General features: G+C 41.2%; 1 protein-coding gene across 7 annotated transcripts in view; it reads left to right on the top strand.

The window, feature by feature from the left end:
• CADM1 (cell adhesion molecule 1) overlaps positions 1 to 15,227 on the top strand; it is a 291,229-nt gene that overhangs the window by 263,751 nt on the left and 12,251 nt on the right. For 4 of the 7 annotated variants that reach the window (XM_030538269.1, XM_030538272.1, XM_030538270.1 and 1 more), the window contains one exon: positions 9,637 to 9,690. The exons of the other annotated variants lie outside the window; for them this stretch is intronic. In XM_030538269.1, coding sequence (XP_030394129.1) covers positions 9,637 to 9,690 — 54 coding nt within the window. The remainder of the gene's footprint in view (positions 1 to 9,636; positions 9,691 to 15,227) is intronic. 7 annotated transcript variants of the gene reach the window in all.

The raw sequence follows: 15,227 nt of genomic DNA, 5'->3' as shown, positions 1-15,227 counted from the left end.
TTTCAGTCCTCCTGATAATAGTGCACTCAGCACTTATGAGACAGGTCCTACTACTCATGCAGTTTAAAACAAAATATTTGAAAGACTTTTCCACCTTGATTTTACTACATCTGCCAAGTCATAAGCTTGAGATTGTTTCTGTAGAAACCATTGGCAATTTTAGAAACATCTGAAATGGAGCAGGATATTCAGGGAATACACATGGCTTGACTTTGGAGTAAATCAATTTCTTCCTTTTTTTTAATTTTCCTTTTACCAGTGCAGTTTGATTCAATACTAACTATAGCGAATTGTGTGAAACCCGCTCACGGTAAGGATTTTAGGTTACTGATTCTCCTGATGTTTGATCAATACTTTCCAACCTGAGAAGAGTTGATGGATTGGAGGCTTTTCCCATTTTAATTCCTCTTGATGTTAAAGCAAAAATAAGAAACTAAAACACATTATCGGGATGCCATGCCTCAAACCTTCGGGATCTGTATAAGAAAAACTTAATATGTCTAGTTGTAGGATACCTGGTTCATATAATGCCCAAAATTTGTACTAACACCCTTTTGGTGTCTATCTGGAATCATAGCCATTTGCAAGTAAAGCTGTTCTTTGCGTCACTGGGGGGAGAGTTAGAAGGGTCTGCCATCCTGCAAACGAGGACTAGTAAACTAAACTAAGGTTGACATCTTTTGTCTGAAATAACACTTTCATTGATCTCTGGGAGAACCTTGGCTAGTGGGAGGGAGCCCCAGAGGTATCAAAATGAAGTCATTGAATCTATAACTGTTGTGAAGGGTTGATAATGGTGTTCATGCTGCAGAAGGAAATTGCATTGGAACACAGTTGCAGCAAAATAACAAGTATTTGTTAAATAATTAAAGCTATTAGTAGATATAGTTAACTGTTTAGGGAAAGCCCTGAGAGGGCTCCATTACACCAAGAAGCACCTGTTTTTCAGTATGTTAATCTACAGGTGAGAAAGCTGTCAGATCTTATCACAGAAATAACTTGAATGACAAGATGTGCTAGGCAAACTAGCTTCGAGAGTCTTTTCAGCCTTAAAAATTTACCTGAACTCCACAATACCTCCCTCTTAAAGTGTTTTTTCCCTATGAAGACTCTCGGGTTTCTTTCCAAGCTTGTGTTGCTGGAGTGTGTATGGAGTATACCAGATGTTTATGTATGTTGGCCATTTGTCTTACCAATCTGAGTGAGCATGTACACGAATGATTAGAAATGCATGGGCATGATAAAAACCAAATGGATTTTCTCCAAAAAACACTTAAAATTAATTAAAAATTTAAATCCAATAGATTGATAGTAAAGAAAATGGGACTGTAAGAGTGGAAGTTACAGCTAGTGAGACGTACAAAATTACAATCTTGGAAAGGTTTTTTTGAGTGATTATGATTTTTGGAGTGTATCCTAGAGATCTGGAAAAGAGGAGCCACATGTGTGAGTGCGTGTATGTGCGTGTGAGAGTGTGTGTGTGCATGTAAAACAGTAGCCAAAAAACCCTGCCATTCCTATTTTCTCATGGTACAGAATTTGCAGCAGTAATGCATGAGTGACTTGCAGCACGAACTTTATTAACTCTTTTGTTTAAAAATGAAATAACTAAATTTTCTTGTGCATTTTTTTTCCTTTCTCTGCACTGTTTATTATCAGAACTCTAATAACAGCATGGTCCTGGCTGGCAGTAGTGCTTGTGTTTCTGCTGCACTGCGGTAAATGGCTTGTACTGAAAATTTTTAAAAATCAGCTTTCCCTATTTATTTTTTCACTTCATGGTGCCAGGGGGCTGAAGCTCTCCCGTGCATTTTGAAATCCCAATTCCCTGCATCAATAGAAATAATGTGAGGGATGAACATGATATAGCAATGGCAGAAATAATTAGTTTAACATCTAATCCCATAGACTTTGGAGAATAGACCAGATCCATTCCCCCCTACCCCATCCACCAACATCTAAATTTATTTGCTTTAACAGTTTGAAGACTTTGTTCCATGGTAGGCTTAGGAGCTTAGCCTCATAGGTCATTTACTCTTTAATTGTCGAACTCATTCTTTTACCGCCTATATAAAGAAAGCATGTATCTGAGGCCATGCTTTTGTTCATAATGCTCGGTGTTCCCACAGCAAAGACAATATCTGAACTTCATAATTTTCTCAAGTTCTTACCTCGAGTCAGTTTTAAATAAGCCCTAAACCAGTTTAAAAAATAATTTAAAAGCCGGTGCACATTGTACTTCACTACAAATGGTGTATCCATTCTACATGTGTACATATTTATCTGAATACATAAAAATAACATTCAGGAACTGTAATTCAATCAAGGGATCCTGCTAACAGCATACACATTGCAAAAGCACACCCTGAAGAGGCTAATGAATGGAGGAGAAGTTTTCAATGGCATTTCAGCTGTAATATTTAGCCAGGGAACAGTAGGTTACCATTTTAGTGCAGACAGAACTCCCACGAATAATAGCAAGGAAATAAATTGGTTGGAAAAACCCCTCCTAAAGCTGATAAAGCAGGAAGACAGAATTTCATAATAAAATGTCTGTGACACTAAAGTCTGGTTAAAGGGTGGGGGAGGAAAAAAATATTATCCATCTCAATATTATAGATATTCATGCTAGCTAAGAAGGGGAATAGGTAATTGGTAGCACATGAGGGGTTGTTGATGGTAACACAGATGTCCAATGGGTTCTTAAGTTACTGTTTCCTTTCTAACAGTTACCCACTCTGAAACTCAGGCTTAAGATGGCATCCCAAACTAAGCCATCCAAAAGCACTAACCACTTCTGAGAATTTTGGCCATATAAACAGTACAGTAAAGAACAATCTCATGCTGGCTTCTGTATTGACATAATAGGACAACAGTGGTGCCTAACTGCTATTTGTTCCATTTGAAAATTTTCTCCTTAATGTATAACTCTAATAATGAATATAATAATTTAAAATGTTACCTTGCACGTCCAATCCTTAGGGCAATTTAAATAGAAGTCACAAAGGTCTTTACGTATGTTTTAAGATGTCTTTAGACTGATGTGAAATGATTAACACAAAATAGAGCCATAATTTGATATTTCCTGTCTTATAAGGAAAGAAAATAATTGTTGCTTTAAAAATTGGAGAGTATTTATGGAATGCTACACAATGTTATTTTGTCAATATAAATCTGAATAAATAGATGTCATACTAACGTAATCACTGAAATATCTGTACCTGGAAGAGATGAAATTTGTAACTTGATGTTTTCATCTTCTTAAGTTTTATTATTTGGCAGCAAAATCAGAGTGAAAAGTTAACTTTCATTTATTTAAAGAAGTTGCAGAAGACTTAGCATACATTTTAATCAGAAATGAAGAGAAAGGACTTCAATAGTCGATATGAAAGTTTAATGAGAAAAATCAAGAAGTAATTTACCACATTTAAAATGCCTCGCAACAGGTTTTAATACTGTTCGGTGACATTTTTGAGTGTACCAGGTGCAGGTAGAAACTGAATTGTTAAATTTCCTTTTGAAAAAGATTCTTTGCTTCATAAAAAATGCAACATTGCCCTTTTTTCATTATTGAGAAAACGAAGTTCCCTTTAAGTGAAAGAGAACACAGTACAGAAGCAATTTTAGTGAGATAAAAATTGAATGGTTGCTCTTCAGAGTACAGGTTTGCATGTCTAATTCTTCTGAGAGTCGACTCTAATTATATTTATACAAAGATGATCATATTACAGTAAAAAATGTGCAGCTTCCTGAAATCTAACAGTGGTGCAAAAACAAATTTCATGCCATTAATCTAAATGGTTTTCTACGTTAGTAGATAATTCAAGCAGTAGATTCCAGATGACGTGGTGTATTTTAAACACTGTCATTGAAAATGACAGTTTCATCTTTAATGAGGTGTCTGCTGCTTTCTAATGGGGAAATTTTGCAGATCAACAATATTGTATAAACATCTTCATCTTTATTATTAAAAAACCACCTCTATACCTTTTTCCTAAAATCCCTCTTCACTCAAAAGAGAATTTGAAGTAAACATAAGCTCTAAACTCCATTTTTGCCATTCTTCAATAGCAACTATCCTTATAGGAGCATATATAACATTATTTAATACTCATTACACCACATAAGTAAGAGGGATTAGCTTTCTGAGATTTGCAACTATATTGTTAAAGTCCTTTTTGTTGCCTATTTATCATTATTATTTGAATAATGGTAATGTGTCTTTTCTGCAAGAGAACACTTTCAACCAGTGAAATCTCAGGAGACTTGGATATTTCTGCTCATACAGCTAAGGCCCTGTCCACTCTTGGAAAGAGCAGCAATCTGTTGTCAGCAGTTTTTAGGTAATCTGGTGCTGGCCATCGTTTGCCCTTGTCCATGCACAGCTGATGTGGTCAGCAGCAGTTCCACTAAAACCATACTGTTTCTTAGTGTATATAAAACTGAGTGTACGTTCTTTGGGATCCAGTCACTTGGAACAGCAAGTACCAGTTTACTTCATCGCACGGGTATTATCCCTTAATTAAATAGGTTTCTTTGACCTTTGGATACTTTATTTGTGCTGACACTTTAATAAAGTAGTAAAGAAAAAAATTGTCCTCACTGAACTAAATTTTCTATGCTTCCCGTCAACTCCTCAAGAAATCTTTTTTCAAACACACTAAAAAAAGATACAACTGTTCAGACCAAAGCTAGCTGGGTTGTAGTGGTAGCTTGCAATAGCTCTTAGTATTTAAAGGTCACAGAAGGGGTTTATCCTGCCTAACTGATTTATCAGCTTTGAGAATACTTTTCCACAAACAGATCAAGTTTTGAAGTTAAAAAGAAAATCATTTTCCATATCAAATTTTTTCACTGAAGATAGAACCTGCAATCTGCTTGTACAGCTGTTTTGCAGTTTTGAAATGTGCTCTTCTTTGAGTGACTCCACATGTCCATTCCACTGTAGGTATGCGTCTCATGCACAGTTGTTGAAGATTTTTTTCCCTCAGCAGTAGCCGTCAGGGTAGTATGAGTGTCATTTGGTGCCTCACGCCACCGCACGCAGGTACAAAGAGCCATGCTACCCCCAACCCCACTTAGTTCCTTCCTCCGGCTAGTAACAGTTGTTGGAGCACCGAACTTTGTATCTGCAAGCCTTCCTCCTTTTATTGTACTCAGTGTCTGTAGAATTAGTTTTTAGTCTAGTGTAGTGTTTGTACATATTAAAAAAATTTAGGGTAGTGTTTTTTCTAGAGTAGGCTTCCGAGCCTGGTATTGGACTAAAAGCATCTGTTTCTGGCTTTGGGGCCTGTTACTCATATAACAAGTCTTGTGCCAGTGAGCAGCCCAAGCCCCATCTGCCTTTAGTGTCTGGGAGAGGTGTATGTGAGTGACAAATGTCACATTTGTAGAATGTTCAAACCCCAATTGAAAAAGGATCTGGCTGCCAGACTCAAGTATCTGCTTGTGGAATCTGTGCTTCGCCTGCCCTCAGAACCTTCCCACTCTGAATGTGTATGAGCACATCTGAGTCAGGAGTGCTCCCCCTGTTAGGAGTCCAGAGGCAGATCCTCATTGCTGATACCCAAGAAGAGACAACGTGAGTCTCCCAAACATTCTGTATTGGGGCCTTCGAAGTCTAGGGTGAAGGCACTTGAGCAGAGGCAAGAACTTAAAGGTGCCCTCAAAGAGAAGGCATCCCCAGACACAGTCAGTAAGCCAGGAGGGATTGCTGACTCCAGTGGCTGGGACAGGTCCTTTGCAACCAATCTCCAAAGGACTAGCACGCCTTTCGGTACTATAGACTCCGGAGCCCTTTCTGGTGCTGTCTACAGCTGAAGCTTTCGAGGCAGCCAGAGAGTTGCTTAACCTGTTGGTGGCAGCTTCCCCTGCTGTTTGGGTATCTCACCTGGTACCAGGGTTGGAAGCACATGGTCCCAGTTCCAATCACAGAGCACTATTCAGTACTGGTGGCTTCTGCAGTTGTTACCCCTCTCCATAGGGCTCTATCTAGAGGAAGCCAGCAACGATCTCACCGACACCCCCATCTCCAGACTCAGAACTGGCCTCCCCGGTACCGATGGGGTCAGCTCCACTGTGATCTGAGGTAACGGAGTCCACTGGATCATGTGTGTCTTGCCCCAAACATGCCCAGTGACCCGCAGTGGGGTGCCTGCCCATCATGGTACTGGCCACAGCCGCAGCACTCAAAGGACCCATGATCTGCACATAGCTGGGCCCTGCCTCCATATCAATGGACCTTTTTGGAACCCTAGGGGCTTCCCTCCATGTTCTAGAGTCTCTTAGCTCTCTTCACACCCTTACACATCACCTAGATGCTGGGGAGCATCTGCAACAAGGTCAGTCTTCCCTCCTCCAGAGTCATGCAGGCGGAGCTGCATGCTCAGGACTGTCCTGTGGAGGAATTGGAGGAGGGACCTCCTCAACAATCCTGAGCTGCCTCCTCTTCTTCATCTGATGAGGTGGTAGTGACTGAGCCAAGTTCTCACCGTCCCATTGATTTCAGAGCTTACTGAGACTTTGTTGAAGAGGATGGCTGCAGCTCTGTGTCTCCAACCAGAAGAGGTACAGGAAAGATCATGCAGGCTTGTGGACATTTTAGCCTCTGGAGGACACTCTAGGGTAGCTCTCCCTATTCATGAGGCTATCATGGAACCTGTAAAGGTTTTATAGCAGACCCCGTCTTCCCTGCCAACCACTGCTAAAAGGGCAGAGAGAAGATATTATGTCCCTTCACTGGGGATTCAAGCACTTCTACAATCACCCTCTTCCAGGCTCCCTGGTAGTTTCTGCTGCTAAAGGAGGAGAGAAATGAAGCCTCAGCATCTAAAGAAAAAGCAAAAAAGCTCGGCCTGTTCGGCAGGAAGCTTTATTGCACGGGAGCTTTATAGCTTAGGGTCGCAAACCAGCCTGCTTTGCTGGGCCAGCGCAGTTTCAGCCTGTGAACTATCCTGAAGTTAAGAGACAAGCTTTTTGATGAGGCAAAAGCAGGAGTTCACTTCCATGGTGGAGGAGGGCAAATTTGTTGCCAAGACAGCTTTGCAAGCGAGCCTGAATGTGGTGGACTCTGTGGCTCGAGCAATGGCTTCGATCATCACTCTGTGTGTTCATCTTGGCTGCAGTCATCAGAACTTCCCCCACAGGTGCAACAAACCTTTGGAGGCTTCACACTCTTTTCCAATAAGACAGAGGAGAGGCTTCATAGTCTTGAGGATTCAGGGTTGACCTTTAAGTCTCTGGGGACTTAAACACCAGTGGCAGTAAGAAAGCCGTTCCATCCAGAGCTTTCCCAATACCTTCATTCCTTCTTGCCACCTACCCAGAACCTCTCCACAAAGAGTAGAAGATACAAGAGATGACCTCCTACTCCCTGCTCTTCTGCAGCTGCCAGTTCTAGGCAGTTTGGGTCCCCTGAACAATCATTTTGACCCGTTGGTTAAGAGCAGTTTACTATTCCCCACAGTGCCTTCTTTCCTCACTCCAATCACCTATCCCATTTCCTATGTGTTTGGACTCGCATCAACATGGACCAGTGGGTCTTATGGACAGTGGAACTGAGGTACACCCTTTGATTTATTTCTGTACCTGTCACTCTTTGGGGACCACTCTGACGAGAGCGTGCTACTTCAGGAGATCCAATCTCCTCTCCTCATGGAGCCCATGCAGGAAGTTCCGTGCCCTTCAAAGAGAAGGGATTTTATTCGCATTCCTTCCTAATCCCAAAGGCAAAGGGAGTATCAGGCGTATTTTAGATCTCAAGCAGCTAAACAAGTTCCAAAAGACAACACAATTCCGGCTGGTTACTCTAGCAACTGTTATCCCTTCCTTAGATCCTAGGGACTGGTATACTGCTCTTGAACTAAAAGATGCTTATTTTCATGTGGTGATATTCACCAGAGCCGCGGAAAGTTTCTCATATTCATGCCTCAGAGAACTACAGGGTTGGCTAGCGCTTATGTACTCGCTGGCCCATCGTCAGTTGACCTGGTAGTTCAAGTATCTGCTCAGATTTTGGCCTTCCTGGGGCAGGATAGAACCTGCAAGTGTTTACAAGGGAGTTTCCTTTTGCTTCTCCAAAAGTCACTGAATCTAGTCACAGATGCATTGGATCTAGATTGGGAAGCTCACTTAGGTCCCCTTCAGACTCAGGGCCTTTGGTTTCTTGAGGATCTAAATCTCCATATAAATATTGGGGCACTTTGGTACATCTGTTTGGCTTTCGTGGTGTTCCTTCTGCATATCGAGGGGTGGAATTTGTTGGTACTCTTAGACAGCACAGAAGCCGTGTTCTAAGTATACAAATCAGAGGGAACCCATTTAACAACGTCATGCCGGGAGGCAGTACTCCTTTGGAATTTCTACATCGCCAGTTCTCTCAACCTGAGAGCTGCTTACCTTCCTGGAGTTCAAAACACTCTGGTACACTGCCTGCGCAGGTCGTTTGCAAATCACCACGATGGTATCTGAGCCCAGATGTGTCCAGGTCCATTTTCCAGCAGCAGGGATCTCCCCATATGGACCTGTTTACAACAAGAGCAAACAAAAAAATCGTCTCTTTGTTCCTGAGCAATTCACAGCCCAGGTTCACTGACCCATGCATTCCTCTGACCCTGGTCAGAAGGCCTGTTGTGTGCTTTCCCTCCAGTTCTGCTTCTGTCCAAAGTCAAGCAAGATTCTAATAGCCCCAGTGTGGCTATATCAACATTCACTCTTCGAGTGGTGTCCCTAGGGGTGCTTACTGTAGGTGTATCTGCATCCCTGTGCCTTGAATTGGAGACTTTAGGTAGCAGTGTTTGTTCGGCACACATGTGCGTTCTCCCTCCTTGCTTGAGTCACCTACAGTGAAATGGACGTGTGCAGTTGCTCGAAGGGGGAAAAAAACTTATCTACCTCTCTGTAACTGTTTTTCGAGATGTTGCACATATCCATTCCACGACCCACCCTCCTTATCAGAGCCTTTCTAGTAAGAAGGAACTGAAGTGGGGTTGGGGGCAGTGTGGCCTTGTATACCTAGATGCAGCAGTGGAAGGCACCAAAGGGCACTCCTGCTGCCCTGATAGGTACTGCTGAGGGGAAAATCTCTTGATGCTGTGTACGATGTGCGCATACAGTGGAATGGACATGCACAACACACCTCAAAGAATAACAATTATGGAAAGGTAGGGTCACATTTTTATCCAAGATACCCATAAATTGATAAAATGCTGTTTGTGTCAACATTGGCCAAGGATTTCAATTTGTATTGTAACTACAAATAAAATTTTACATACACACACACACACACGTGTAATCTAAATAGAACTGTAATAAAGTGATAAATCACACCATTTGACAGTTAACAATCAAGATTTGGGAAGGGTTTTTGCATGCTGTTATGGATGAGTGGTTTTGAACATTCACCTTCATGTTTCATGTGTTTTAAACAGTGTAGACTGAGGAATCTTTCTGACAGTCTATCAGTACTAAAATAGGCGATTGTAGAACTGCATTTACAAGCTAATCTATTCAAACCATCCAAAGGTGGCAAGTGACTGACTCACTTTTTTCCCCAGTAAATCCATCCTCAATTGTTAAGTGTATTATTGTTGTCCCTTGAGGAATATAAAGAAAAATGAGTTTGTTTTTACTTGTAAGGCTTTACTCGGTTGCCAAATCCCGCAGAGGAACTGAACTATGGGGATCTCTCAGGTAAGGGCGAGTAATTAGGTAAAACACTGTTGTGTTCAATCTGTGGATACTGCTTCCACTTTGATTTCTGCATCTTGGCCATTTTGCATTGCACAGTTGCTGTTGTGTAGCAATTAAATATAGAAGCCTGTCTTTTAGAAATATACTTGTTTTCTGCTTCTTTTTTCCTCTCTCAATATTGGCATTCATTTACATATTAACATATTTCAGAATGGGGGCAGGGGAATGTATGCAATACGATGTGATTCATATTTCAGGTTGTCAAACACCAACTGTAAGTTCAGTGGCTTGAAATAATGTTTTAATCCTAATTAGAGAATGGTTCAGTTGAAATTTTGTTACATTTGTAAAACACTCCCGGATGTTGGATTGTATGAACATCTATAAAAATGCAGTTTGCACTAAATCTACCCTGCCTGCGACTTCATGTTGTGCTGGTAAATTGTCATGACATGATTATCTCAAATGGGGAGAGAAGGGGACAATTATTTTATCATGCGCTATAATGTAAATTAATTAGATGCTTTGAACCTTTTTTTCACAGCAGACTGAGCAACTTGCACAAGTAGGTTTTATTGCTGATTCCCAAATGCAGGCATTACTGTTACAAATTAAGAAACAAACATCTCGTCAGCATGTGATTTTGGGGGCGGGGGATGTAGTTGAAACACATACATAAACTATGATACATAGATGTATGTTAAATCACTTCGTCTCACTTACATCCAGTCAGATGAGCTCCTTCTGAATATTCCAAATACTCTAATTTAGCACCTGCTGTCGCTGCCTCACATTTAATTGTTCGTTTTACTGACCCATTTTTATTTGTGCTATGAGGTCTTGAGCGCACATGAGCTGTGAGGTACCATGTGAGACTTTTAAACAGCCAAGAAAGAAATGGGCATCAGAATGGGGCTCTTCCATGGTACACAAAATCATGGCAAAGCAGACCCACTCTAAGTCTGGCTTCCATTGTGGGACTCCTGGCAATTGTTGATGGGGGCTGACTGCAGGGTTCACAGGTACTTGGGACCAGCGCTGCCCAGAGGCGTAGTCTTGATTTGATGCTTCTCCATTTTGTAGTAAGAAACAGTCCAATTTTATACCATTTTTTATTCATAGAAAGTTTTGTTTTATTCCCAGTAAACTTATCTGCATCTTTTTGTCTGTGCCACTAGATGTGTAAATTGGCCAAGTGGTTAGACATTATTTAACTACCATGCATTTTATCCGAATAAGCCGTCCCATGAGCTGTACAACAGCTATTGAACCCGGCGGTACTGATAATGATACCTCAGTCCTCAGCCAGTCCTGGTAGCTGAGATTTACCGGGTGTTTGTGATGTAACAATGAATAGAGGGGAAATGATAATTTTGATTTGATAGTTAATTAGAACAAAAAAACTATAACCGATTAACTGAATAACTTAGAGAGGAATTCCCTAGTCGAATTGCTGAAATGAATCTCTTCCATCACTCCTGTCGCTGCTTTTTGAGTGGATCTGTCTGTCTCTCAAATTCCTGACCACAGCACAAACTCTCAAACTGAGTGTAGCAGGCTGTTGAGGAATGGATAGTACTGACTGGCATAGGGACAAGGTAATCATTTTGTTTAATTTTCCCATTTTGCTTCCGATGCAGCCAGTGACTCATTCTGTCTAGAAGCATTGACAGGATAGCGTATGTACTGCTGATAGGTGTGTTTTTCTATTCGAAGCTTTAAAATGTAGGGCTGCATTTTCAAAAATCTTCACAAAATCCATTGCAAACACACCTGCTGCCCATACAAAGCAGGTAAGAAGGTGTCCTGTTTGCACGACCACATGCCCATATGATATGTTTTTACAGATGTAAAACAGATCATGTGTTCTGAGAACTTGGTCTGTAGGTTATTAGTATTTTGTAGATTTTTTTAAAACTGTTTTATTACTTATGTGCATGTGCCCAGAGATGAACGCCACCAACTTTAATCATCAATGCCACTTAGAATTACAAAAGTGTCTCATCTCCTTCCTTAGCTATGAACCAGCGTACACTAACCCCTTAAGCAAAAGTCTGAAAATATGTCCACACTGCAATAAAACACCTACAGCTGACCAGGATCAGCTGATTTGGACTCGAGGGGCTCAGGCTATGGGGCTGTAAAATTACAGTGTAAATATTGAGGCTCAGGTAGGAGCCTGGGTTCTGGGACACTGCGAGAGGGGAGAGTCTCAGAGCCCAGGTTCCAGTCCAAACGTCCACACTGCAATTAATAGCCCTACAGCCCCAGCCCTGCAAGCCCAAGTCAGCTGGCACAGGCCTGCTGTGGGTGTTCTATTGCAACGTAGACATACCCTGAGTAGCCAGATGGGCCATCTGTCATGCCCAGAAGGTCAGTCAGCAAACCCAGGCTTTCCTACATATGGTAAAGTTAAGTTCCGAGTTGAGAACCACCTACTGAAAATGCCCAACCTCCAAACTTCCAGTTCTAAGGCCTAGGAGTGAGTGTCCAGTTGGTCTCATCTCCTTTACATGTATGTTGGGAGACTAGCATTTTGGTGGCTAGCCAACATTCAAGCACGTCGGGCGTCAAAAATGAATAGCAACACCTTGAATTGCACCCAGAGTTGAACAGGAATCCCCACCAGACTGAGAATTATTGATGAAGTCTGGCATCATTAAATGCTAGTTCAGCAGCTGGGTTTGCGCAGTACGCCATTAAGTTCTGGTATTCATACCCTGCCAAACAGTTCCCCCAAGGGCTCTCCGAACAGTACGATTATATGATACATCTATTCTCCTGCATCTAGGTAGGCAGTTTCCAGTGGCCTGTATGACTTTTGCTGCTTGAGGTACATATGTCCCCATATATAAATAGGCATATCTCCATATATATTATTATCTCCTAGAACTGGAAGGAACCCTGAAAGGTCATTGAGTCCAGCCCCCTGTCTTCACTAGCAGGACCAAGTACTGATTTTTGCCCCGGATCCCTAAGTGGCCCCCTCAAGGATTGAACTCACAGCCCTGGGTTTAGCAGGCCAATGCTCAAACCACAGAGCTGTCCCTCCCCCTATGACTCAAACATTTGCTCTGTAAAATAACAAGATCCTATTGCTGTAGAATAATTTGTTTTATGCTCACAGGAACTCATATGAAATTATTCCCCTATCAATCCCTCCTTGGCACCATAGTATCAGGGGTATCATAGTTGTAGTCTTGTCAATCACTCACCTGTCACAAGTGCTAAGATTTTTTTTGCTTATGATCGCAATAATCCAATTAAATTAATTCAGTAAATTGTAGTTTCCCTCCCCACAGATGCATTATGGTCGTCTTATTTTTCTCCACTGTGTTGATACACATCTTGTAAAACACTGAACAATCAAGGAACAACCATCTAGCCTCTGCATCTGGTTTGATTAGCTAATCAAAACCTGATAAGCATCTTTGTTCAAGGGGGATGCTGATTAATGAATTACTATTGATTGTAAGCGTGGCTTCATTCTCTAACAGAGAGATGTCTGAAGAAACAGCCAATAAAAATTGAGCTGCAGTCAGTGATTAAATTTATTAAAACAAGATAGTCTTTTTTATGAAGCTATCTTGAAATGGGTCACTGCAGAGGAGCTTATTGATTGAAGGAGGATGAACTCCTTGAATTTCTATAGTTTAAGTTAGAGACCAAATGCAATTATAATACAAGACAAACAGGTTAACACCCGTCTTAAACAGTCCATCAATAAATTAGAGTAGGTGTAGCGCACTTAATCCTAAACTGTCATCTTGAATAATAATACCATCCATTCCTACTGCATCCGGGTAGCAGTTCCAATCCTTCCCTATTTATAGATGAACATGACACATTTCTCCAAACTAATGACAGGCACGAAAAATCCCAAAACCCATTGCTGCTTTAGCTAATACCATTTTCATAGGCAGCTTGATAAAACTCACCACAAAGCAACTTGACCAACCAATGTACTTCTTTACATAGAAAATGCACTTTGAAAATGTTCATGGTCAATGTTTTTTTTAGCCGCCTAGTTATTTGCAGAGATGGACTGGCTTTTTTTATTACATGTTATGCCTTTTACACAGTGGGTAACATCTTCAAAAGTGCCAAAGTGATTTAGCGGCCAAAGTCCCATTATCAAATGTGATTTAGGTTAGGAGCCTAAATCTCATTGAAAGTCAATGGGCCTTAGGCTCCTAAGTCACTTTTGAAAATGGGACTTGGTCTTCTAAGTCACTTATGCACTTTTGAAAATGGTATTCATTAACTTTACCTTTTAAAGTAAGATATTTACTGTGCTTAGGGTTTTTAAAAACCCTATCACTTGTTTCCCTTCTCCGGAACAATCCATGTATTGCAAAAACACGAGTAGTATGGTAACTACAAAGAGACCTTAAAAAAAATTGTCCCACATCATAGCTTAAAAATTAATTTCCCCCTAGAAATGGAAGTGCTGTTAAGAAATGTTTGTGGGAGTACAGTGGTAAATCTCAATTGCCAAAATTAACGGCCAAGCTGCACACACACAAAGGGCTCTATCAATCTTCTGCTTTTACAGTACAAAGGTGCACAGAAGAAACTTCAGAGCTGTCAGTTACCCCCCATTTCTCCCCCCAGAAAATGTTTTAAGACCTTGGTCTACATAGCAGAATGTAAACCAGAAAAAATAGACGTAGCAGCTACAGTAAATCAGTGGAGTAAAACACTCTGTTCCTCTGAGCCAGAGGTGGGACCAACTATATCTCCTTAAGTGCTTTATTTATACTGTTCCCCAGGTGGTAGAAATAGAGCCTTAATGAGCCACAGTGGTGGAGTGCATGGAAGTGCAGTAAGAAGCGCTGTGAAGGTGCATTGTTAAAAACAGTCCTTGAGGCTAGTCTTGCCTGGTGATGCGGTGTTAGACACCAAGTTCAGAACCTAAATTTTCTATGCACTGTGGCAGTTGGGAGTGTTGTGAAGAAACCTTCCATCCCTTTAGTTGCCCCGGAAGCTACTGTGAAGAACCTTGACTCATTGTAGGGGCAGCTGTTTTATGCAAGGGGGAGGGGCTAATATAAACCCAGCTTCTCAGTTTTAATGGCTAGGTCTAAACTCCGTCTAGGACTTGAACTTGATCACCTAAGCCTTTCAGTTCTTGTGCCAGTTTTTAAAATAAAATAGTCAGTGGTTTTACAGGTGTGTTGCCTTTTACTTCTAAATCAGATAATGACTTAGATTTTAAATTCAGGCAAGTGATGAGTCCATTGTCATATCTTACTCAGTCTTTCTCGCGCTCCGAGGCTTGAGTTCCCACCACTTGCAAAGAGAGTAAAAAGAAACTCAAAGGAGCTGGCAAATGTAAAATATTACATCTAAGAATGGTCCAGTAGACACAGAATCAAACAGAACCATCACCGGTTAACAGGAAAAGATCTGCCACAATCTAGCCTAGAGCTCCAATCTTCCTCTAGCTGTTCTAACCCACACTATCTGAAAACTGCCGTCGAAATCCACTCCCTTCTTTTCAGACAATCGATAGTCTCCAGTATCCTGGTTGTTTG

Source organism: Gopherus evgoodei, chromosome 19, assembly GCF_007399415.2.
Source record: "Gopherus evgoodei ecotype Sinaloan lineage chromosome 19, rGopEvg1_v1.p, whole genome shotgun sequence".
In the NCBI taxonomy this organism is placed as follows: Eukaryota; Metazoa; Chordata; order Testudines; family Testudinidae; genus Gopherus; species Gopherus evgoodei.
Note: the sequence above shows the minus strand (reverse complement) of the source record. Positions and strands in the feature narration are given on the sequence as shown.